This window comes from Barbus barbus (assembly GCF_936440315.1).
Source record: "Barbus barbus genome assembly, chromosome: 3".
Taxonomy (NCBI): Eukaryota; Metazoa; Chordata; class Actinopteri; order Cypriniformes; family Cyprinidae; genus Barbus; species Barbus barbus.
This window is the reverse complement of record NC_136731.1, coordinates 31,250,776-31,277,012: the sequence shown is the minus strand read 5'-3', so window position 1 is coordinate 31,277,012 and position 26,237 is coordinate 31,250,776. Positions and strand designations below refer to the sequence as shown.

The 26,237-nt window shown below is 38.4% G+C and overlaps 1 protein-coding gene across 1 annotated transcript; it reads left to right on the top strand.

The window, feature by feature from the left end:
• The first annotated feature begins 9,403 nt into the window (after positions 1 to 9,403).
• Positions 9,404 to 25,779, top strand: LOC306848312 (tubulin gamma-1 chain). The gene is made up of 11 exons (XM_079382778.1): positions 9,404 to 9,740; positions 10,328 to 10,440; positions 11,819 to 11,986; positions 14,304 to 14,372; positions 16,563 to 16,642; positions 18,825 to 18,951; positions 21,641 to 21,727; positions 22,664 to 22,813; positions 23,115 to 23,267; positions 23,341 to 23,502; positions 24,524 to 25,779. Exons 1-11 carry the CDS (start codon positions 9,692 to 9,694, stop codon positions 24,719 to 24,721), a joined length of 1,356 nt encoding a protein of 451 aa, XP_079238904.1. The 5' UTR covers positions 9,404 to 9,691; the 3' UTR covers positions 24,722 to 25,779.
• The last annotated feature ends 458 nt before the right edge of the window (positions 25,780 to 26,237 follow it).

Sequence of the window (26,237 nt, the reverse complement as noted above, 5' to 3'; positions counted from 1 at the left end):
ACTATGTGTACCGTGTCTCAGTATAGTCGTCAAAATCTGATTAAAATGTCTGCCCCTATCTGCTGAGTCCACTTCACAGCTCATTTAGGGAGTTAAAAGTTTTAATTTTAAGGAGAATACAATTTTTCATATCCTGAATGATTTTACCTCCATCTTTTCAAGTCAAGTCAAGTCTGCTTTATTGTCAATTCTTCAACATGTACGGCACATGCATACAGAGAATTTAAATTGCGTTACTCTCAGACCCTTGGTGCATACAGTTAACATTAAACACGTTCAAATACAGATAATACAGTTTAAACATATGTACATACAACTATACGGATATACAAATGAGGACATTGAAGAAAAATAAAGAAAGAGATAGTGGCATAAGGCACATGGCATATAGAGTGCAAACCAGTTAAATAAAACAAAACTGTGCAGATATGTGTATATGTATAGTGTATATATATAGTGCAAGAGGAGCTTATCAGTATGAGGCGCCACGTAGGATCAAATTTCGCTTATCAATACATACAATACATACGTAACACACGTGCATATACACATATAAATTACTCGCATATACATGTATACTATTGGATGTTCAATATGAAATACACGTGCACACTAATATGAAATCCATACCAATACATATTATGTTAGTAATGAATCCATATACACTTGTGAATAACTTGCATATACATATAAACTTGATCAATGCATATACCTGTAGACTCTGGCTAATACATACAAACACGATCCATGCATATACACCCACAACAAATCTCGCACATACATATAAACTCGCTGCATGCATATACACCTATAAACACTCGGACACACATATAAACTCGCTGCATGCAGACACACCTATACATACTCGCACATACACTCGATGCGCGCATATACACCTATAAACACTCGCACATACATATAAACTCGTTGCATCCAGACACACCTATAAACACTCGCACATACATATAAACTCGCTGCATCCAGACACACCTATAAACACTCGCACATACATATAAACTCGCTGCATGCATATACACCTGAGTGTTTATAGGTGTGTCTGCATGCATCGAGTTTATAGGTGTATGCATTAGCGAGTCTACAGGTGTATGCATGCGTCAAGTTTATATGTATATGCAAGTTATTCACAAGTGTATATGCATTCATTACTAACATAATATGTATTGGTATGGATTTCATATTAGTGTGCACGTGTATTTCATATATATATATATATATATTGAACATCCAGTAGTATACATATGTGAGTAATTTATAGGTGTATATGCACGTGTTTTATGTATGTATTGATAAGCGAAGTTTGATTTAAACGCCACTTAGGATTTAAATCAAACTTCGCTTATCAAGATGTAGCCCTCTCGCTCTCTGCGTGCTTGCTGGCCTCTAGCACCGCCGCTGCTTTTCTTCTCTGCGCTGTGTTGTGTGTGTTCGTGGGTGGTGGTAGAGAGGAGACGCGGACACAGAGGGGTTCGGGATCGTGGCTTGACCGTTTATTCCACAGCAAGGCATCTATAGTGTTGATAACATGAACTCAATTAAGGTTTATCTAGTAAAGTACATTTCAATGCACATTCAATTCATTAACAATCTCTCGCTGCTTATATAATCATGCATAGCTTTGCATCAGCCACCCTGTATTAATCACACTCCAAAGAGAGAACAAAAAAAACATTTTAACTCTCCATATTACTCTGCATTTAGGTCTTTAGCAGTTTAGAACACAAAATATCTCAATAGACAGAACTTTAGAGCGATAACAACAAAGATACTTTAAATGGAAATTTCCACTACTATTATCCCATCTTACCTATAGTGTTGATTACATGAACTGAAGAAAAGATGGCGCACTACACGCCTATCAACACTACCGTACATCAAAAGGCTCAAACAGTGCTAAAAGTACTTGAAACTGCCCTAACACAACAGTGTCATAGCGACATCTTGTGGTCAACCCAAAACACTGCCCTACATCCACCCCTTCTTTAATAGATTAACCAAAACTCAAGTGTGGTCTGGTCTATGACAATCAAAACAATAAATGTGTTTTGAGTAAATGTATAGCACACAACGTGTGTAGACTGTGTGTGCGGGTAGCTAACTGCTATCAGGGTGCATGCAGTATGGCTCTGAGTATGCCCTGCTGCTCTTCTTATTTTTAGCCCTTAGCCACACCTTTCCCCCTCTTTCTATCTTTTCGAAGTCACTCTCCAGTTTCACAATTTGGGATTCGAGTGAGAGTTTAATCGGGGGATGCCGGTTTCTTTTTGGGTTTCTCCTTGGAGGAATGGGCCCTTGAGTGGAGGTGGCCCCACTACCAGTAATAAGCACTCCCTCTCTGTCACCTGTTTCTTCTGTCCACATGTCAGCCTCCTCTGTGCTTATTTGCTCCCCCTCGTCATCGGCCGCTCCAATCAGGACTCTGTCCAGAGCCTCCTCTGAACCATCACTCCCTGTTACCTCTTCGCCTTCCCATTCAATGCCTGCCCCACTTATCTCATCCTCTGACTCTCCCTCTTTTACGATCTCTCCTTCATCTCGTTCCACTGGAAGAAACATGCACTGCGTCAAGAGGTTTCTATGAACCACTCTTTCTGCTCCTCCATCCTCTGGCCGCACCATGTACACAGGCAAACCTGGTTGCTTCCTGACCACAACATATGGCTGTGCCTCCCATCGATCTCTCAACTTCTGCTTCCCCTCCACATGACATACCTGGACTAAGACTCTATCTCCTGGACTCAAATCTTCACTCTTAGCTCTTTTGTCATAATACTTTTTCTGTTGTCCTTTCGCCATCTGAGATGTCTGATTAGCCAGGGCATAGGCCTGCGTCAGAGAGTCATACAAGGTCTGGACGTACTCGCTGTATTAACACGGCTGGTCCATTGTGGGGGACCTGAAGATGAGGTCCACTGGGAGCCTTGGATGCCTGCCGAACATGAGGTAGTACGGGCTGTATCCAGTGGAGTCATGTCGCGAGCAGAAAAGTGGTCCGTGACAATGAGCACATTCTCCATACCAACCTTGGACTTTTCCAGCATCAAGAAGTCCACACAGACCAGCTCCATGGGGGCACTGGTATGGATACTGACAAGGGGGGCCCTGACGTTGGCTGTGGGAGTTTTTCTAAGGCAGCACCTCTCACACTGTTCGCACCAAGCTTTGATCTCCTGGAACATTCTTGGCCAGTAAAATCTTTCCCTTATCATCTGTAGTGTCCTCTCGAATCCCAAATGCCCTGAGTCATTGTGGAGGGCTATTTTGATGGTTTCACGCAACTTTTCAGGCAGTACTAGTTGCTCCACCACCCCTTTATGGCAGTCTCTAATGCTACGGTACAAGATCCCTTTTTTTACCAATAACCTCCTCCACTTTTTTAAGAGGGGACCCCCAGTGGCTCCCACTGTCATCCTCTCGCTGTGGCTTGGTTTGTGGTTCCTGCTCTTAAAGTGGAGGATGGGACCAATAACTCTGTCTTCCTTCTGCCCTGCTCGAAGCTCCTGTATGGTCATAGCAGGCAGTCCCTCCATCCCCACAGCCACATATACCTCACTGGTCTCCTGACCGCTTTCAGGTTCCTCTGTGCCAGCTGTATCCTCGCCTGAGACCTCCTCAGGCTCCTGGGTGGTTTGTCCCTCCTCATGTCTCGGTCCACCAGTCCTCAACTGCTGCGGGCATGACTGCAGGGTCTCTATCACCTTCTGGTTGGACATACGTGATAGGGCATCAGAGTTATCCTGTCCCCTCCGATACTCAGTGGTGGAAATGGGGGGGGACGCGGGGGGACGGAGTCCGGGGAGTGAATTTCGAGGGGGGACGGCGTTTCATTTCCAACTGGTTAGATTTATTTGAAAATTAAAATTATTTCTATATTATATCCATTCAAAAGACTACAAAAGCGCTCCCAGTTCTGCATAAACCGTAGTGCAGTGCAGACTAAACAAAATGTAGCGGGATATTTGTGTCTATGGTTTGCTGAGCAATGCCGTCTTTGATTGGCCATCAAGAGCAGACTGCAGCCAATGGAAATGCTTCTCTATTGCTGCACATCTGCTCCTCACAGCACAGATCGTGAAAGCAGACTGCAGTTTGTCATTCATTATAACAAAGTGTAGAAATAATTGATTCAGTTTGCAGTGTAGAGAGCTTCATTCACTAAAATAGAAGTTTGTGAGATCGCGATGAACTTAATGATTATAAAGAGTTTGCAAATGTGAAATTTAATTAATACAACAGATTTATACATTGTTGATTTTATTCAAAAGTTAATATAAAGCGACTTACATTTTAGGAACACTTGTCTGATCTGTTGAGAACTATTTTGTTGATGAAATAAAGTCACAGCTGAGCCACTGCGCATCTCCAAGCAAACAGCGCTGTTTCAATTATGAATGAATCTTTGTTTTTGAACAAATCTAGTGAGTCGATGATTCTATGATCCATTCATAAAGAGAGTCACTTGCTTCATTCCTTAATGAATCAGCAGTTTGAACGAATCGATTAGATGAATGATTCAGTCACAGACAGTGACTTGCTGCCACCTACTGGGAGTTTCATTTTTAAAGTATAAATTTTAATTGTTTAATGTTTCTGTATTCAATCTCATAACATTGTTTTTATTAAATGTATTAATGCCACCTCTGAGTCTTGTTAAAAAGTCTGTAAATATTCCACATTTGTGCTCTTCTGTTCCGTGCAAAGATTAATTGTTGATGCTGATTTCAGGTCTTCCTGATTGTATCTTATTATTTTAAATGAATTTATTGTTTAATTATTTATTTATTTTTTACAAAAAGTTAATCTAATTTTGGCACAACATATGACATACATTTAATAAAGATAAAAATGGCATTACAAAGGTTAAAAAAATACTTTAAGGAGTCAAACATCATCTTATAATAGTAAGTTTAATTTCTGTCATTGATCAGAAGGTGTTCCTAATTTATTTATTTATTTTTTTAAGTAGAAGCACTAGTGCTCCTGAAAAGAAACGTAAGTGTAGAGTCCTTAAGAATGTAATGTTACCTTTTAAAACTAATTGAAAAGGTTTTTGCAAAGTGTAAACTATTAAATATAATCTACAAATCATGCAATACTGTACCGCTAAATAAGACGTGTTTTGAGGGCTTAGCTAATCAGGCCAATGAGAGACAATCATTCTAATATTTTATGAAATCATTAGTTCATTTCACTAATCAAAGTTTTTTTGTTTGTTTTTTATTAAACACAAGAGGTCATTAATAATTATTATATTATAAGATGCACAAATTCAAACACAACGCATCTTTAATTTGGGCAGAATTGCAGGTGCCTGTCTTAATGTACAAGAAGGTTTAGAGAAAATATGACATAAGTTCTTAATAAATGTTTTCATAGATTATAAATGTTTTTATGATAAAATACATCCGAAAGGTAATCTAAAATTACCATTGTTAACACCCCCCCCCGCTCTCCAAATTAGAGTCCCCCCAGTAAATATCGGCCATTTCCACCACTGCCGATACTGGATGTCAAAGTCAAATGTGGACAGATGAGAAACCCATTGCTGACCTGTGGCGTTGAGTTTGGATGAGGTCATTACATATTTCAGAGAATTATTGTCCGTCAGAACAGAGAACTTGCGCCCGTAGATGTGGTCATGGAACTTATCCGTCACGGCCCACTTGAGAGCGAGGAACTCAAGCTTGTGTGCCGGATACCTCGTCTCAGGTGGGCTCAGGCCTCTGCTCGCATACGCAATGACCCTTTCCACCCCATCTTGGACCTGTACTAACACCGCACCAAGCCCCATTCCTGAGGCATCAGTCTACAGCAGAAAGGGCTGACTGTAGTCCGGATAGCCTAGCACTGGAGCACTTATCAGCTTTTCTTTTAAAGACTGAAAAGCCTCCTCGCATTCAGCGGTGCACAGAAATGGCTGGTCAGGGCCTGGACTTTTCTGGGTCCCTCATTTCTTCTTTCTAGGGTCACCGGAGGTAAGGCGGTATAACGGAGCAGCCAAGTTAGAGTAACCCTTAACATACCTCCTGTAGTAACCCGCGAAACCCAAAAACCGCAGCACTTCCATAAGGTTAGTAGGCCTCTCCCAATCCTTGACCTTGCTGATCTTCTCTGGGTCTGTCCTGATGCCCTCTGCAGACACCAAGTGTCCCAAATACTGCACCTCCTTCCTCACAAGCTGGCACTTGGATGGCTTCAGTTTCAAGCCATGCTCCCGAAGCCTATCGAAAGCCAGCTGGAGCCTCTCCAGATGTTCATTAAAGGACTTAGAGAAAATGATGATGTCGTCAAGGTAAATAAGAAGATGGGTGAAGTTTAAGTCCCCAAAACAGGAGGTCATCAGTCTTTGAAAGGTGGAGGGTGTGCGTTTTGCTGCCCAAAAGGCATTCTATTGGCCACAAACAGCCCCATGGGAGTGCTGAATGCTGTCTTGTCTGGTTCTGCAACTTCCACCTGCCAATATCCAGATGTAAGGTCAAGGGTGGAGAAGTACTTTGCTTGTCCTAAAGCCTCTAGAGCCTCCTCTATCCTTGGCAGAGGGAATGCATCTCGAGTGCTGCAGGAGTTGAGCTTCCTGTAGTCGATACACAATCGGAGTGACCCATCCTTCTTGGTCACAACCACCACAGGGGATGCGTACGGAAATTTTTTTGTAACCTTGGCCAGATCTGTGCCTTGCCACAATTCTGTCTCTGAGCTCTTCAGGCAGTTCCTTTGACCTCATGATTCTCATTTGCTCTGACATGCACTGTGAGCTGTAAGGTCTTATATAGACAGGTGTGTGGCTTTCCTAATCAAGTCCAGTCAGTATAATCAAACACAACTGGACTCAAATGAAGGTGTAGAACCATCTCAAGGATGATCCGAAGAAATGGACAGCACCTGAGTTAAATATATGAGTGTCACAGCAAAGGGTCTGAATACTTAGGACCATGTGATATTTCAGTTTTTCTCTTTTAATAAATCTTCAAAAATGTCAACAATTCTGTGTTTTTCTGTCAATATGGGGTGCTGTGTGTACATTAATGAGGAAAAAAAATGAACTTAAAAGATTTTAGCAAATGGCTGCAATATAACAAAGAGTGAAAAATTTAAGGGGGTCTGAATACTTTCCGTACCCACTGTATATATATATATACCACCACTGGCTCTGCACCCCTTTACCTAAATTCATTACTTCAGACTTATGTGCCCTCTAGAAGCTTGTGTTCTTCATGTGAACGACGCATTATTGTGCCATCCCAAAGACGCACAAAAACACTTTCACTGACTTTTTCATTAACTGTTCCCACCCATCTGGTGGAATGACCTGCCCAACTCAATCCGAGTAGCCGAAACCTTACCCATCTTCAAGAAACGGCTAAAAACTTGACCCTCTAACTTTAGCACTCTCTATTCTAATTTTATTTGATCTATATGTCTTTTTATTTAAAATAATAATAATAATAATAATAATAATCTGTACTGCGTTAGGCTAACCAAGACTTGTAATAGCACTTGCACGTTGTTGCTCTTTTGTTGGTTTTGATTGCTTATGTCCAGAGGTGGGTAGTAACGAGTTACATTTACTTCGTTACATTTACTTGAGTAAATTTTTTGGGTAACTAATACTTTTAGAGTATATTTTAAAATGGGTACTTTTACTCTTACTCAAGTATATTTTTAGAGAAAAAACGGTACTTTTACTTCGTTACTGTGGGCGACTCTCCTCTCGTTACTGTATCTGAATGCAATACAAGTTAAAAATGCTTCAGTTTATTCCAAACGCGCCGTCTACTTTTCTCTGGGCAATGGACGATGCCCATTCGCGAATGATTCATTCTTTTGAGTCGATTCTGTTTAAAGGCTTTATCAAACCAGTTGGCAAACCAGTGAATCGGTTCGCGAATCAGTTTGAATGATTCGTTCAGTTCCCTGCCGCACGTGCTGAGTCTCTGAAGCGGTTCTCACTCAGATAACAGAGAGTTTAAGAACATCAAGAGCGCTGAAGACGTGGCTTTGGATCTACAGTCAGTTGAAAGCAAATCTGAAAAGGCTTATTTGCTAGAGCTATATGAAGATCTTTATTAGATGAACACCGCGTGTGCTGTCTACTGTTCCACAGGTATAGGCCACGATACCACTATGACATTACCAGTTTGTTGTACATGTACCTTACATTAAATACAATGTATAATTTATACATTAAATAAGCTGTCACAGAGTATGAAATGAACACCCGCGGAACCCGCGTTAGCTCTGCGCAGCGGCGCGCGGCCTGTTCTAGACACAATTAATATTCATATATTCTATATATGAAATATATAGAATTTTCATCAGCTGTTACTCCAGTTTTCGGAGTCATATGATCCTTCAGAAATCATTATAATATATCGATTTATTACCAGTGTTGGAAACAGTTTTGCTGCTTATTATTTTTTGGAACCTGTGACATTTTGTTCAGTATTCTTTGATGAATAGAAAGCTAAAAAGAGCAGCACTGATAATAAATCAACATGATTTCTGAAGGATTATGTGACTCTGAAGACTGGGGTAAAGGCTGATGAAAATTCTGATTTGCATCACTGAAATAAATTACATTAATATATATATATATATATATATATATATATATATATATTGAACGGCAGTGTGTGTATACACATACACATTACATAAATGTAATCTATATATCTAAATAAAAATAGACTATATTCAGTACCTATATGATCCAAAGTAACTAGTAACTAACTACTTGAGTAGTTTTTTTATCCGATACTTTTGTACTCTTACTCAAGTAACTACTCAGACTATTAGTTTTACTTTTACTTGAGTAAATATTTCTAGAAGTACTTTTACTTGAGTACAGTTTTTGGGTACTCTACCCACCTCTGCTTATGTCCTCATTTGTAAGTCGCTTTGGATAAATGTGTCTGCTAAATGACTAAAAAAAAAAAAATAATAATAATAATAATATATATATATATATATATATATATATATATATATATTATTATTTTTATTTTTTTTAGTCATTTAGCAGACACATTTATATATATATATATATATATATATATATATATATTATTATTATTATTATTTTTACTACAGGTCGGTCCCCATACAATGTCAAAAAAGTTCAGGTTTTACTATCCTTGTGGGGACATTTGGTGATTCAGTGATAACAGTGATTTAGTCAGTGACAACCATTATCACACTATTACAATAGCCTATATTAAATTAAGGCAATACATTTAAAAAAAAAAAATGTTGCTATACACTGAGAAATTGAACAAATAACCTGCAATTTAAACCTGACCTGAATTTCTTTGATATTGCAAATTTCCTCTGTTTGCGCAACTGATGCGCAGCTTTGAGTTGTTTAATGTAAACGCATACGTCCTACGTAATCCAACACGTCAGTGATGCTCTCTGTCTGTTCTTTCTGCTTGTTTGTGTATTTATTTTTCACTTATTTCGATAAAGAGTTATTTCGGTACATTTTCAGCAAGTATCGATCGGTTCTCGTTTGCTGGCCTTCACTGTGAAAGTATAGCGTGGCCGACGTCTGCGCATGCGCAATGCGCGTCCGTTAGGCCCTTGCTGTTGGAGCGGGAATAGGCACAGTGGTTGACTGACAGCAGCAGCACATCTCTCACCTTTACTGGTCGTTCAGCTGAAATAACAGCACAGCATGCCTCGAGAAATCATCACCCTGCAGCTCGGACAGTGCGGGAATCAGAGTGAGCCATTCGCCGTGTATCACAGTCTGTTTGATAGTCTCGACATAAAGAGTTAACGTTAGCTAGCTAGCGAGCTATCACACTGGATAGCTTTGAAATGACACAATAGATCCAGTCAATGTGGTTTTGGTTGTTTATAGGAGCTTTTCGTCAGCAAGAAGCCAAAAACTTATTCACTAGTTTCCACGTATTGACTGTTCTTATATTTTGTTTGCTAATTAATAGTGATAATTATATAATGCTGTCAGTTGGAGATAACTGCAATGAATCAAATTGTAATGTAACCAACCTGACCTTCTAACTTAGTGTGTTTATGTATGCAAATAATTCTGAACGCTGCTTTGTATTATTTACAGTCACGTTTGGCAGTGTTAGCTAGAGGGATTTACATTGTGTTTGTCTTTTACTGATCACTATGAGTGCAAAATATGATTTCTGTCAAAGATGTGGGATAAACAATAGCCATTACATAAATATTCTTAAATCACCCCACTATATAATGACAATAGCTTACAGTCTTTTTACAAGTGTTCTTTAGAATCCAGCCTTAACGGACTGAATGGTTTGTTTTTTCTCTCTCTGTGCAGTTGGATTTGAGTTTTGGAAGCAGCTGTGTGCTGAGCATGGCATCAGCCCAGAGGGCATCGTAGAGGAGTTTGCCACTGAGGGTACAGACCGGAAAGATGTCTTCTTCTATCAGGTACACAAATATAGACTAATAAGGCATTTGAAGCTAAACAGTCACCAACCATAATCACAACACAACAAGATTGCTGCTCTAAAGTCTATGTTTTATTCAGCGATATAAACCACTGAGTTTGTTTATAGACACCTCACCTACCTTATCATCAAGACAACAAGCAACATATGGATAGTATTACAATGGCTACTTGGCCATTGTGTCCAGTGTGAACAATTTCAGTTTCAATTTTAAAGTACTTCACTAACAAGATTGTGTTTACATACAATATTGCCAAAACATTATACACAAAAAAGGTAATATCAAGAAAAATACTGCAATAAAAAACAAGTGCAATACAAATACTATTAAAGCAAAGTTCTAAGTAATAAATAAAATATAATGTATATATAATATGAAAAACTTTCAAAATAAAATTTAATTTCTCACTAAGATTCTTCATTGGTAGTTAGTTCACATAATTGACCACCAGGTGGAGCTAGGTTCCAATGTTTGCAAGTCAATTATCCCTCTGCAATCATTATGTGGAGGCCTTTTCACAATCTGATGGAAAATTAATTTGAAATAAATGGCACAGCTTCTAGTTCCATTTTTTCGGAACAAAAGACTATTCCAATTAAAGAACAAAATTAGTTATTTCACAGAAACTGCAGTGAAATCCTAATGTTTTCAAAGGGACTGCTTATATTTCTTCTGAAATGAGGCATTAAGTGTTAAAGCTGTCCTCTGATGTGAATAGATTGCGTGAGTCACAGTATTATAGTAATTTCCTCTGTGTTATGGCTAGCTGTGCGGTATGTAAATTAGTGATCTACTGATATAGATGTTTTTATGGTGATGGCTATCTATATATATATATATATATATATATATATATATATATATATATATATATATATATAAAACAGATTTATACTTCTTGACATCAAAGTCTTGATTCTAGAATATTATCATAGTATTTACACAAATAAAGAAATTTAGTATGGCCCGTCGTTCAGGATTTAAAATGCACACGTCTAAGGAACTAACTGCTAGATTCACCAACGTTTTTGTGGTATGTGGACTTAAATATTTATTAGATATTCAAAGGCTTTAAGAGTTAAAGAGTTTAAATGATGTGTATTTGCTTGGATATGAGAAGGTATTATTGCATTTGCCTTTATGTTAATGAATTATATTTTGGAATTCTCATAGATGCTTTCATTTTGCTGTCTCAAGCTGCACAAGTAATCATAAGCATCTTGAGTAGACCTGAATTGCTTCTCATTTTTGAAACTGAGCATCCAAGTTTTGTCCTTTCCTTCTAAGGAGTATTGAGATGCACTTATGGAAATGTCATTTCCATTGCTCTTTTTCTCCTCTGTCTCGCCCCCCTCAGGCAGATGATGAGCACTACATTCCTCGTGCTGTGCTGTTGGACCTGGAGCCCCGAGTCATCCACACCATCCTGAACTCTCCCTATGCCAACCTGTACAACCCAGAGAACATCTACCTGTCTGAGCATGGCGGTGGAGCCGGTAACAACTGGGCCAGTGGCTTCTCTCAGGTACACTGAGTGATGTTAGACATCAAATAATTGCTGACTTTTATTTTAGTTTAAATTTCTGTTATATTTTAGGTGATATAACTTGTCATCATTCCTTTTAAATTTTTCACTATGTTTAGTCACTTTTTTGCTGTTCATATAGCATGACAATTTAATTTTTAATTAGATATTAGTAATGACTATTAGAGATATTTAATGCAGTCTCTCGGGGTCTGAACTTTGGTGTGGGATTGCGGAAACTGGACATAATTAGTATTTTTTTCCTACAATTTCTGCACGTATAATGCAACATTTATTTAATGACATGTAGGTTGAATTAGCAAATTACTCCAAACAGATCGAATCAGTAATTTGAAATCTTTCTGTCAGACTGTAATTTCACAGACAGCACAAGTGATTCAGAGTTTCTATGGTTTTGTGTCTATGAGAGTGTGAAGGCTGATAATTAAAACAGCCTCCGTTCCTGTTAGACTCGGTGATACCGGTTATACTCGCTACAATTGTGATGATGCACGGTTTCAAAATTTTAATATAGTTCCTATATTAATAGTCGAATGAAGAGAACATCCTTAAATAATGTGTCAGAGATGTGTTCTTTATCGACGAGTCAAAACCACAAGCGGCACGGGCTCGCATTAACAGATACTGATGAACAACACAAAACTCAATCTGACTGCTCTTTATTTTCCAGTTTCATTTTTAGTTCAAATATATTCAGAGTTGAAAGCTAATGCTTTTTCACTTTATGTAAGCAGATGCCCAAGAATATTACCCCATTTCATCATTTAGCGAAAGTTGTACACTTTTAAATGTATGTAACTTTCTAACAATATAAATATGATTCAGCACATTGCATCAATTTTAGGTACACAAATACATTGAGTGATTTAAACATTTAGGTGGTATAATTTCTTAACAATTTATGCCATTTTCCAAAATGAAATTCAATTATGATATGGTCAAACAACAGTTATATAACTATTGTACAAGAATTTAGGGGTGCTCCAATCAGGATTTTTGAGGCCGATCACAGAAAGCAGTATCTGCCGATACGATCACCGATGCCGATCTTTTTAAAGCCTTTTTTTATCATGTAGAATAATTTATAGTGACAATCCTATCAAGATTTTTAGACATTTTTGTTTTGACAATCGTGCAATGGTTGCACAATAGCTTACACACAGCATAAGCCTGATTTCGCCTTTTGCAGTGCATATGCACTCCATGCACGGAAGCGGTGCAGAAGCAGCACTGACTGTGCTTTCAGACAAGAGTCCACTACTGATCCGTGGCTGTTTACCATAAACACATTTATCCATTATTTTGATTTCAAATCCAAACATTGTTACTGAAAATGCTTTTTCAGCATTGTGATTCTTTTTTTTTTTTTTTTACACCGTACAGTAATACAGTTTTTCATAGACATGTTTAAATGCAATAAATAAGAAACAAATTCAATGCTTTTTATTTTTTTACATTTACCTCTAGATTTATATATTAAGTTGCTCAAGCAAGTGGCAAAACATTTAAACTACTTACATTATCTCTGCACTGCTGCAGACGCACAGCTCCTGAAACGTACTGCCGGACCACAACCGTGTTCAGTATGAACGCTTTAATCCGTTAACATGAGCGTGGAAAAAATTACGCAACAAATACGCAATGCAAACGCATGATGTGTGTGTACGCTGCGAGTGTGAACGAGCGACCGGTCTCCAGGAGAGCACGCGAGCACTGAATGGTTTAAATTTATTGTTTTAGTGATGACAACTTTCACAACTTTAGTGACGACGCAACACTGCCTCGATTGTACAAGTGACAGTTCCTGTGACAACTGTGCAGCGTGCAGCGCACTTATAGTGCAGACGCGATGATTTCAAGCCATTTGCGCATTTTTTGAGAGAAAGAGAGAGAGCACGCTGTGATTCACTCACGCTGTTTGTGAAATTATGTCTCACAGAAAGTTTTCAAATTACTTAAAGTTATTTAATGAAGAAATATGAATTGTACCTCACCTTCAGAATTTTAATTATGTAACCCGCAGACGGACATTGGCACTGCATGTCGTGTCAGACCTAGAAGCATCATCAGCTTGAGATCGTTTTTTTAAGATCAGCCTTTATAGAGACCGCCGATCAAACATCCCAAAGCGATTATCGGCCGATAGTGATCAGCAGCCAATCAATCGGAGCACCGGAGCAAGAATTAGACTTACTGTTTGGAGAGAAAAAAATAAAATAAAAATTACAGGCTCATGTTTAACAACTTTAACTTGCTTTGGTAATTAAAATGTGGTTAATATATTTGTTCATATCAGGGAGAAAAAATCCACGAGGACATCTTTGACATCATTGACAGAGAAGCAGATGGCAGTGACAGTCTGGAGGTATGATTCTCAATGACTGTACTCTTCTTTGTGTATTATGAATGGGTTGGTTTTTACCCTTTAGTTGTGTGTCATTCATTAATACCATTTTCTTTGACTTTTGGAGAATGTTTGGGTTTTTAAACAGATTCAGTTTTTAAACAAAGTAAAACTCTTTCTGATGATCTCCAGATGGTAAAGTGACGTACCATTTGACGTACTTCCATTTTTTTTCCGTTGCTTTTTTTTTCTCCTGCACCCCTTTCTACGGTGTTCTGCCTGTTCTTTTTTAGGTTGCAGACATACATAGAACTATTTATACATATAGCTACATTTATATTATATATATGTATATTAGGTTGCCACAGACGGTTATTAAAAAGTGCTGTTTTATTACTTTTTTGCACTCTTAATTTACAAGATACAAATGTTCCTCCCATTAAAACAACAGACTCAGCCCTCCCTACATAATCTGTGTCATTCACTTTATTACCCACAATTACTGGTGTGTGCATGCACGTGTATAGCTTGTATGTAACTGGAGGTTAGGGAGTGGTTTGGAGGATGGTGTTACCAGTCAGTTAGTTGCATGCGTGTGTGAGTGTGTAGCATATCATGCTAACTGCTGAAAGGTGAGGGACCGTCACAAAGACTAGTTAGGGCTTGGGGCAGAAACATTCCACAAAATGTGGGGGCAAGAAACACTCCCTCAATTTACCCAACATGTGATATATTTCACGATATTCTGAGAGGAAGATTGTGATAGAATTGACCATATTGTTTATTTTTGGCTTAATTATACCTTTAAAATATATTCCAGCAAAGTGTTTCTTTTTTTTCTAAACAAAAAAAAAATATTTAACCTAACTCCCTGTAAAGTGAAATATTAAGTCAAATAATTGTAGTATTGTGAAATATTAGTACAATTAAAATGTTAATGAATTTTTTAAATGTAATTTAATTTATTGTGATGCAAAGATGAAATTTTAGCATCATTACTCCACTTTCTCTTCAGAAATCATTCTAATATGCTGATTTGCTGCTTAAGAAACATTTCTTACCACTGTTGAAATCAGTTTTGATGTTTAATATTTTGGTGGAAACTGGATTCTTTGACAAGTTAAAGTATATGAAATAGAAATGTTTTGTAACATTATAAATGTCTTTATTGACTGGGTTTACATGTGCACCAATAATGTGATTATTTCCAATCAGAGTAAGAGCTTAATTGCAGTTAGATGTTTACATGACACGCGCAAACCTCTTTACCCCAGTTTACATGCAATTTTCATTATTCTGATTAAGTGTCATTATTTGCAAACCCCGCAACACAAATGATGAACTCGCATACATTAGGCATGTTACTGGCCACTTTGCCAAATACATCAAAAGCAAAACATCAATACAGATGTATTGGAAGGTATTCAGTGCTCTTTGATTTTAAGTTCTGTTAAAATCAATGAATCTCTATACACTGTACAGTGAATCACAATGCACAAAATGTCTACACTTTGTTTGTCATAATGAGAGGATTCGCAAACTTGCCTGACTCAGCGATGAACAAAACTTTGGTGTTTTGTGGTTCCTGAGGGTGCTCTTACTTTCATTTGAGGGTGATTAGCACCCCTGTAGGACTGGGCCTCCTTAAGAATAATGTCAAGAAGTTAATTTGTGTAGTTGTGTGAACAACACGTCCAACCACTTGTGCACTTTGGTCAGAGCTGTAATAATGGGATTAATGTGTTTAAATGCCTATTTATTGCAATTAGAATTGGCATACACCACATATTTTAATACAAGTATGCTTACTACAATCATGAGCTTAATCCCATTATTTTGATTGAAGTATTGTTTACATCGTGTATAGTTTAACCGCAATATTGCCAAAATCCCATTATAATTGCATCATGAGGGTGCATGTAAATGCACTGATTATCATTCTAAATAAATTTGACTGAAAATGCTTTGTTTTTTATATATAATTTGAAAGAATGTCTTTGTAACGGCTAAAAATGTCTCTGAACATCAGTTCTAGTGGGGTAAATATTTCCCTTTGATAAACTGACACTGGATAGTGGGCAGCACAGCATTAATCTATTTGAGAAAAAGAAAAACAATTTTTTTCTGGTCACGGCTACCATCTAAAGCACCTTAGTACTCACATACATGTGTTTTGTATGTTAAACATTCTGTTTTTGTGGGGGTTTTTAGGGCTTTGTGCTTTGCCACTCTATCGCCGGGGGAACAGGATCTGGTCTCGGGTCCTACCTACTGGAGCGACTGAACGACAGGTAAATTCACTGATACAGGACTTTGAATCCCCTACTCTGACTGATTTTGCAGTCCACACTCCCTCTCCTGAAGCACAGACCCACGCCCTCTGCATTGTTCGTCTAGACTTGCAGTCATTAAGCGTTTGGGTGGCAGTCAGTGTAATTAGAGGGAGATGCAGGCGCCAGCGGCTGTCACCAGGTGTAATTACCTCTCTTTAGGGGTGTGTTTAATACCATTGCGTGTGCAACCTCAAGGGCACCAGCGGCGTTCAGCTGGACGCGTGTTCTTGTGCCTTAAAGGGATCCCTGGGTATTAAAACTTGTATGGCTTAATATAACACAAATTATGTCTCTTACTGAAATATGTAGTAAAAGACCCATTAAAGATTTATATTATTTAAAAAAAATCACATCGTTGTATACATATTTTGGACTATGGGGGGCACCATTTTTCTGTTGGCGTAAAATGGTTGCACTCGGTGAGCTACTGCCGCTACCTTTGCTATTTTTACCACAACACATCTCGAAATACACAACTCGGAAAATAAAATACTGATATAATGACCACAGCTACTGAAAGAGCTTACAGGTGGCGAGGGATGTAAGCATAGCCTTAAACCAAATGCTCTACCATGGATTTTTCCCCACAAGTAGTCTAAGGGGAAGTCGTGGCCTAATGGTTAGAGAGTCGGACTCGTAATCCAAAGGTTGCGGGCCCGAGTCTCGGGCCGGCAGGGATTGTAGGTGGGGGGAGTGAATGTCCAGCGCTCTCGCCACCCTCAATACCACGACTGAGGTGCCCTTGACTCTTGGCCACGACTTGAGGTGCCCTTGACTGAGGTGCCCTCTACTACATATTTAAATAAGAGACATAATTTACGTAAGGAATAATTGACGACGGGCCGTTGAATTATTAGAAAAATAATCGCGTCGTGGCTTACACCTCGGGTGTGCATTATTTTTCTAATAATTCAACGGTCCGGAGTCAATTATTCCGCTTATACTACGGTTGCCACACCTCAAGACATCGATCAGATTATATATTTCAAGGGATTCGTCCGGTTTTTCTACTTAAATCGCTATTGTGAGTAGGATTATTTCTTCCGCATCTCATCCAACGACTCTTTTGCTAGTTCCAAAACGTCATTTTAAAGCTGGCAATGGAGGCTTGAGCCGTTGATAGCAGACTAATGCAGTTAATAATGAAGTTATTAGAAAGAGAGCGAGAGAGACAGAGACACAGAGAAAGAGAAACAGAGAGAGAGAGAGAGAGAGCTTGTATGAATTAGGCTACCTCTGTGTGTCCCTCAACAGTGTTCTGAAGCACCGTCTCTAAACTGTAAGTCTGCTTTAAGATGCAGCGCTGTTATTACCTCGCTAGTGAGAAATGTCATGTGTAGCCTTTAAGTTGCTACACTAGGCTAACTGATAAAATCGTCAGGGCAGCGCTGACAACGATGCGAAGTGATATGGAACTGTAATGCGGTCAAGAAAGCTGCCTGGAACTACGTTCGCCGTGCGTTTCCCTGAAAATAATTGCACACCTCAGAACGTTCGTCAGCCAATCAGATTCAAGCATTCAACGGCCCCGTTGTATAAGTTATATTAAGCTATACATGTTTTAATACCTGGGATCCCTTTAAAGGAACACTCGACTTTTTAAAAAATAGGCTCAATTTACAACTCCCCTAGAGTTAAACAGTTGAGTTTTTACAGTTTTTGAATCCATTCAGCCGATCTCCGGGTCTGGCGGTAGCACTTTTATCTTAGCTTAGCATAGATCATTGAATCGGATTAGACCATTAGCATCTCGCTCAAAAATGACCAAAGAGAATTTTCCTATTTAAAGCTTTACACTTCTGTAGTTACATCGTGTACTAAGACTGACGGAAAATTAATAGTTTAGATTTTCTAGGCCGATATGGCTAGGAACTATACTCTCATTCCGGCGTAATAATCAAGGAACTTTGCTGCCGTACTGTGGGTGCAACAGATGCAATGATATTTCGTAGCGCCTGAAAGTAGTCCCCAGCTATATCATAACTAGTTACCTAGCTAGGGACTACTTTTAGGCGCTGCATAATATCATTGCGCCTTTAACTCTGTGTTTAACTCTAGGGGAGTTGTATAATGAGCCTATTTTTTTTTTTTAAAGTGGAGTGTTCCTTTAAACATTCAGCTATTCTTCCGTCTTTTTTAGGTATCCTAAAAAACTGGTTCAGACCTATTCTGTCTTTCCTAACCAAGATGAGATGAGTGATGTTGTTGTACAGCCGTATAATTCTCTTCTGACGCTAAAGAGACTGACCCAGAATGCAGACTGTGTGGTGAGTGAATGAAAACATGCGCGCACACACACACATACACACTGTCTCTTAACCTTTTCAGCTGGCCTAGAATTCGGGAGGAATTCACCGGTACACACACATACTCCAGGGTTGTGGATCTTAAATGAATGTGTTTCTATTTGAAACAGAGCCCATCTCATATGCAGCCTGCTACTCTTAACTCTACATGTCCTCAGTTACACAATCCACCTTCCCAAACAAACCTTCTTTCTTCCTCTCATGCTTTCATTTCCCAAACAGCAGCGGGTGGAGAAAAGAGGGTCAGTCCTATGTGATTATCCACTTCTCTCCTTCCATTTCCTCTCTTATTAACAATAGCTTGGTCCCTGGGTTCATTTCATAAACCATGCAGAGTACTGTCATATCTGTAAATCTGGACTGTAAGTTTATAGATATGTCAACAACACTTTCTATTTTACTTTCATACTGATATCCATCAGCACATGATTGAGCAGATAGTTATTCAACAAACACATCCTATTGACTCTCTGAGGAGCCAGTAATTGTGTTTGTAGATCCTTATTTGAGTTTTAAAGGGATTTATGGGTTTGATCACCATAGCAAAAGGCAAGGCAAGGCAAGTTTATTTATAAAGCACATTTCATACACAGTGGTAATTCAAAGTGCTTTACATATAAGAAAGTGAAATAGACATTAAAAATCAATAAAAACATGGAAATAAAAATAATAAAAACAAGTAATTTTAAAATGATATAGAAATTGATTTAAAATAAATTTAAAGAAAATGATTATACATAGAATTCATTGCAGTCAGTTCGGACATATAGCACAGTGCTCATTCAACAAATGCACAGTTAAACAGATGAGTTTTGAGTCTGGATTTAAATGTGGCTAATGTTTTAGCACATCTGATCTCTTCTGGAAGCTGGTTCCAACTGCGGGCCGCATAATAGCTAAAAGCAGACTCTCCTTGTTTTGTGTGAACCCTTGGTATTTCTAACTGACTCGATCCTAATGATCTGAGTGGTCTGTTCGGTTTATATTCAGTGAGCATATCAGCAATATATTTAGGTCCTGGGCCATTGATTGACTTATAAACAAGTAAAAGTACTTTAAAATCAATCCTAAACATAACTGGAAGCCAGTGTAAGGACCTGAGGACTGGTGTGATATGCTCAGATTTTCTGGTTCTAGTCAGAAACCTGGCAGCAGCGTTCTGGATGAGCTGCAGTTGTCTAATGGTCTTCCTGGGAAGGCCGGTGAGGAGACCATTACAGTAATCCACCCTGCTGGTGATAGAACAAAATGGACTAAAGCATTACATCATTATTCATATCTCCAGCTAATCTCTATGTGTGAGGGCTGCGGTTCAGAATAGATTGGGCTTTAGTGGAGCAAATGTCATTAGTAAAGGGTAAGATCTGTTTTATGTATATTGTGTTTCTTGCAGCTGTCTGCTAGCTTCATTATCGTCTCTGGCACATATAATAATGTCAGATCAAAGAGTCAGCACAAAAGATGAGGAGGTTAATCGAGGTAGATGACTTTCTGTCTTTCTTTGATAAGAATACAGATCTAGAGTTAATGCCAAGTCTGAGGCATTGTTCTTAACTCTTAATTAACAAAGAAATTTCTGTCATAATTTGTTCACCACCATTTTGTTCTAAACCCATTATACTTTTGCTTATCTTTGAAACACAAATTTTAATAAAATCTAGCAAGATTTCTGTTCTTCGTTTAAAAAGTCAGTTTCACTCAAATATTCCGGCTTGTATACAAAAATATTGTACCTATACAAAACATATTGCATAAATGTAATACAAATTAGGGGAAAAGTTCATTTTAAAGGGATAGTTCACCCAATAATTCCTTTGTTTATCTTCGGAAAAATATCTTAATTTGTGTTCGAAGATGAACAGAGTTCCTTCAGGTCTGGAGTGACATGAGGGTGAGTAATTAATGACAGAATTTTCATTTTTGGGTGAACTAACCTTTTAAGGTTCAGTTTTCTTTCAGTTCATTAGCTGAAATTTGAATAAAATTGGCCAAGAAACAGTATATTAAACTTGGAATTTCATTGATACTCAACAAGGTTTGCAAAAAAACAACAAAAATAATAATTCTAACATAATCATCAGCACGAAAAAATTAACAGAGCTATCAAAAGAGTGTATAATTTTTCCATACCACATTGTTTTGAGATGAAAATAAATATTGATATGAAATTCTGTTGGAAAAATAAATATTGACATTGTTCTACACTGTGACTGTAAGCAAGATGGCAATTCTTGATATAACTCTCACAACAATGACTTTCTTTCATTCTGATTCCACTTTTTTAAATTTACATTTATTCATTTGGCAGACACAGTTATCTAAAGTGACTTGCAGTGTTTTTAAGAAAAACCTTCTATCCATTTGTGTTTTCTGGAAATCGAACCCATAACCTTGCCAATGTTAGCGTCTTGCTCTACCAGTTGAATGTTGCTTGGTTCTGCAAGATTCTGTATATTCTAATTTGAAGTGCAATTTTAAATACTGTTGCTGTCTTAATTCAGATTTAATTAGCATTGTGCAGTTCCATTCAAAATGGATTTGTCGATTCAGACTGGCTACAGATCTTAGGACCTGAAAAGACCTACAACACAGTCCTGACATATGGTTAAAAATCTCTTCCCTTTTCTTTCTCTCTCCATGTCTCTTTCAGGTGGTGCTTGACAATACTGCTTTGAACAGAATTGCCACAGACCGGCTGCACATTCAGAACCCCTCGTTCTCTCAGATCAACCAACTGGTTAGTTTTAAAAGTCTGTCATTTACAAATTAACATGAGAAAATACAGGCCCCTATTCATCTGTCCTGAGCTGAGGCATCCAACCCAGAGAGTGTCATTTTTAAAGCCCATCCCTGCAACAGATAGAGGGACAGGCCTGGTGTGGTTCATGCAGGGACAGTAGAGTCCCTTCTCATCTATTAATCACAGTTGGGCACTGGCAGCTCTCCTGCGATAAGAGCTGCATTTACATAATCCAAACAAATCAGAAAATCAACCTAACTAAAGCCAGCCGTGAGTTTGTGTGGCAATGAGACAAATGAGAGAATGATTTCTGTGTATATATGCAACTGTCAAGAAAATATGGAATCTAAACCACAAAATGTTAGCATTAGAAAGTAGCTGGGAGTTCTATCACAGCCGTATTGTATTATTTGCATAAAATTTGAAATAGCACAGCCTGTCAGATTCGTGAGGATGAAACATGGGGAATTGGCTGATCTGAAAGTTGTCATCAGCAGCCTGACATGCTGTTGTGTCACATTCTAATGAGTTGGTAATAAATAACCAGTGACATCCCATGCAGCGCTCTCCTATGCTTTCCTCTTATACGCCCATTCTTATAGCACCCTGCTCCGAGGTGAATAGTTCACTTTGTCAACACATCCATCACTGTCTTCATCACCTCTAATAGACTTGGTTATATGAAATGGTGAACTTTAACAATACACTGTGTAGATTTCTGTTAAGGGTGACCAGAGTGCAAAAAGAAAACCTGTTTCACCAGTCTAGGCTATTATGTTCTTAAACACCAGCTGCTTTTACATATACGGCACGCTTAATGTACCATTAGCACACCCAAATAATTAAGACAACACAATATAAAAATAAAAGGCTGGTCTATATTTTCCCCACTCACTTGGATGATCAAAAGACAAGTGTGCTTTTCTTTAACAGGTGTCCACTATAATGTCAGCAAGCACAACAACCCTCCGTTACCCTGGATATATGAACAATGATCTGATTGGACTGATTGCATCACTCATCCCCACTCCCCGCCTCCACTTCCTCATGACTGGATACACACCGCTGACCACCGATCAGGCCGTAAGTTGGTCAAACATTGGAATTTGCATTAAGATCCTTTGCAGAAATGCAAAGTCGGTTGCAACTCTTTGTTCAACTCACTATTGATTCAAGAAGTTTTATGTTAGCATGTTGCTGAGTTAATGACTCTCAGCACAAATGACTCATTTTTATCAAATCTCATCAAATTAAATCGTTCTGCCTGGCTGTCTGTCTGTTTTTTTCATTAGTAAAGGCATGACATTTCTAATTCAGTTTCTCTCTTTTGTGTCCACTGTCTTGGTTTTAATATTCTGCTTAAAATTTAATGGAATCTTTTCAGGTGGCAAGTGTGAGGAAGACTACAGTTCTTGATGTGATGAGGAGACTCCTGCAGCCCAAGAATGTCATGGTGTCCACAGGCCGAGACCGTCAGACCAATCATTGCTACATTGCCATTCTCAACATAATTCAGGGAGAGGTGGACCCCACACAGGTGTGAGCATGTTAAATAAATATTTATTTGAAGTTATATGTGCATGTCCTCATGTTTATACGTGTCTCTGCAGGTCCATAAGAGTCTGCAGAGAATCAGGGAGAGGAAATTAGCAAATTTTATCCCATGGGGTCCGGCTAGTATTCAGGTGGCACTGTCCCGCCGATCCCCCTACCTGCCCTCAGCTCATCGTGTCAGTGGACTTATGATGGCTAATCACACCAGCATCTCTTCAGTAAGACCTGATCCTAAATTCTCTGTCTGTACTGCTCAAAAAGGGATTTGAGCTAGGTACTATATTGGTGATTAGAGATTTTTGTTTTTAATTTCATCTATATCAATTGGTATTGGTTTTTGAAGTCTCTTATGCATGTCAAGACTGCATTTGTTAAATTAAAAAAAAGTAATCCGTAATATTTTGAAATGTTTTAAAATTTAAAATAACTGTTCTATTTTAGAATATTTTAAAATAATTTATTCCTGTTGCGGCAAGGTTGAATTTTCTGCATCATTACTCCAGTTCCAAGTGTCACATGATTCTTCAGAAATCATTTTAATATGCTAATTTGCTCTTTAAGTAACAATTATTCTTATTATTAATGTTGAAAGCAATTGTGACGCTAAACAGACGTGATGCTAAATATTTTGTTAATTTTTTTTCCGAGGTAAATCAATAACAATTACATTTTTAACAATATTTCAAGTGTAAGCTATAAGATTTGTTGTATTTTAAATCCAGTTTTTCTTTATAAAAGGGAAAAAGTTGATCATACTGATTTCAAAGTTAAGGATTCATTAGTTTGAATATACATTGAACCAGTAACTATCATAACATCTTAGCTGATAATTCAGCATCCTTTATTTTTGACAAAACATCCCATGCTTTGGTAGTGACTGCACATTTTTGGTAGTGACCATATCACATTACAGAAATTTAACTCGCATACTAAAACACCAAAAAAATTGCATAACCATACTAAACTTTTGTTTATTATTTATGACATGTTTCGATTGTGACCGTTTCGGTAGTGACAATTGTATGGGATAACAACTCTAAAATAATTCATCAGCTAGACTCTTCAAGAGTGCAGTTGCTATGAAATGTTTTTAAAAATTCATATGCAGTAATTGCATATGATTGGAAACTCGTGGAAATTCATCGGTCAAAGATGTGGGGAAAACTTGACGTCTTGTATGCAGAAAGGCTAGATTTGAGTGGACTCTTTAATCTCTGTTCTCCTCTCCCTCACTCCTAGTTGTTTGAGCGTACCTGTCGTCAGTATGATAAGCTGAGGAAGAGGGAGGCCTTCCTCGAGCAGTTCAGGAAGGAGGATATATTCAAGGACAACTTCGACGAGCTGGATAACTCTCGTGAGGTGGTTCAGCAGCTCGTGGACGAATACAGTGCCGCCACACGTCCCGACTACATCTCCTGGGGCACGCAAGAGCAGTGAATTCCCCTCCGCTCGCTCCCTTAAGCTCTAAGAGCAGAGAAAGGCTGGCTCCAAACTCATCCTGTAAAATACACAGTGACTCCAGTAGCGAATAACAGAATTTCAGTAGTAAACGCACCTCCAGACTCGTGTCCATTAATCTTTCACCATACTGTTCTGCCAGAGGCTTCTCTGCATTACCGCTGTGGTGAGAACCGCTCACGTATATATATACATGTCATTTGTCATGTTTACGGGCCTATAGAAGAGTTCTTCATAACCTGGTGCCTCTATCCCGAGCTGTAACTTTAACTCTTTCTCCTCCTCCTCCCGATTTCCTTGATTTCTTTGATCAGAGAATTTATGGCTCCGTCTTAATCTATTTTTGTACTGCACTCTGCACTCTTCTGCACAAAATCTACATCAATCTACGTCAAGGTGGCCTGCGCACATTCCTTCCCTGACCACACACACGTTGGACGTCTACACCGATAAGACTGGGTGGTCTCAGATGAATGTAACCGTAGGAGGGAGTGTGAAAGATTAAACCTCTTAGAAGAGATCAGACTAGAAGCGGCTTATGAATACATCTCACTCCCTCACATTCATGCACGCATGCTTTTAGACAAAAGGCGCTTGCTTTCAGGGGATAGACTATGATTGTGCGATTGAATAAATTTTCCTCTCGGTCTCGTTGTTGCGGATTACTCTCGAAGATTATCTTGAGTTTTGAGAGACGATGAGTAAAGTCAAGTGTTATGCTGTACCTCAATCCATCCAGTTGGCAAACCCTCATCGGGTTCTTCTAGTCAATCAAATCAGTGAAGTTACCTCAAAGTCTGGCAGAATCAATCATACACCACAATCCCAACGCATCACATTTCTTCATTTGAAGATTTTATTCTTCTGCTCCAGTCGTCCTTGTGCTGGTGTGAAACATTCATGCCAGATTTCTGTCTCAATGCTTTTTTCCCCTTGGTTATCACATATTCTTATTATTAATGTTATACTGTGTATATAGTTTGCTGTCAGACTTGATGCATTTACATGCGATTGAATAAATGTTTTTCTACAAGACAATTTCCATAGTGTGCAAATACTGATTACCCTCAAAACCAGCTGCGCACATGTCATAGCCACTCACGTGGGCCTTAAAACACAAAATATCTCAGGAATTAATGCCTTTACCTTTGATAACCTCTTTGGTCTTTGTCTCATATTCCAATAATTGCGACAGATACTGATAAGCTGAGTCAAGGACATACTCTATATCAGGTGTGTCCAGTCCTGCTCCTGGAGGGCTTTGTTTAGCTCCAACTTGTCTTAACATACTTATCTGGTAGTTTCTAGTAATCCTGAAGACCTTGATTAGCTGGTTGAGGTGTGTTTAATTAGGATAGTGGCCTTCCAGGAACAGGATAGGACGCCCCACATGGTAGCAGTTACACTTTCTTCCAAAGTGTCTTCCCAAGCAGTTTCTGTTTCTTCCAAAGGTTGCAGACACTGTCTCTCCAGTGGAATTATTTTATTAGGGACA

What these genes read in the sequence shown, in the direction of transcription:
- LOC306848312 (XM_079382778.1), top strand. Translation starts at nt 9,692, where the DNA reads ATGCCTCGAGAAATCATCACCCTGCAGCTCGGACAGTGCGGGAATCAG. An exon ending in CTGGAGCGACTGAACGACAG is followed by an intron (nt 16,643 to 18,824) that starts GTAAATTCACTG and finishes CGTCTTTTTTAG; the next exon opens with GTATCCTAAAAAACTGGTTC. An exon ending in TCTCTCAGATCAACCAACTG is followed by an intron (nt 21,728 to 22,663) that starts GTTAGTTTTAAA and finishes TTTCTTTAACAG; the next exon opens with GTGTCCACTATAATGTCAGC.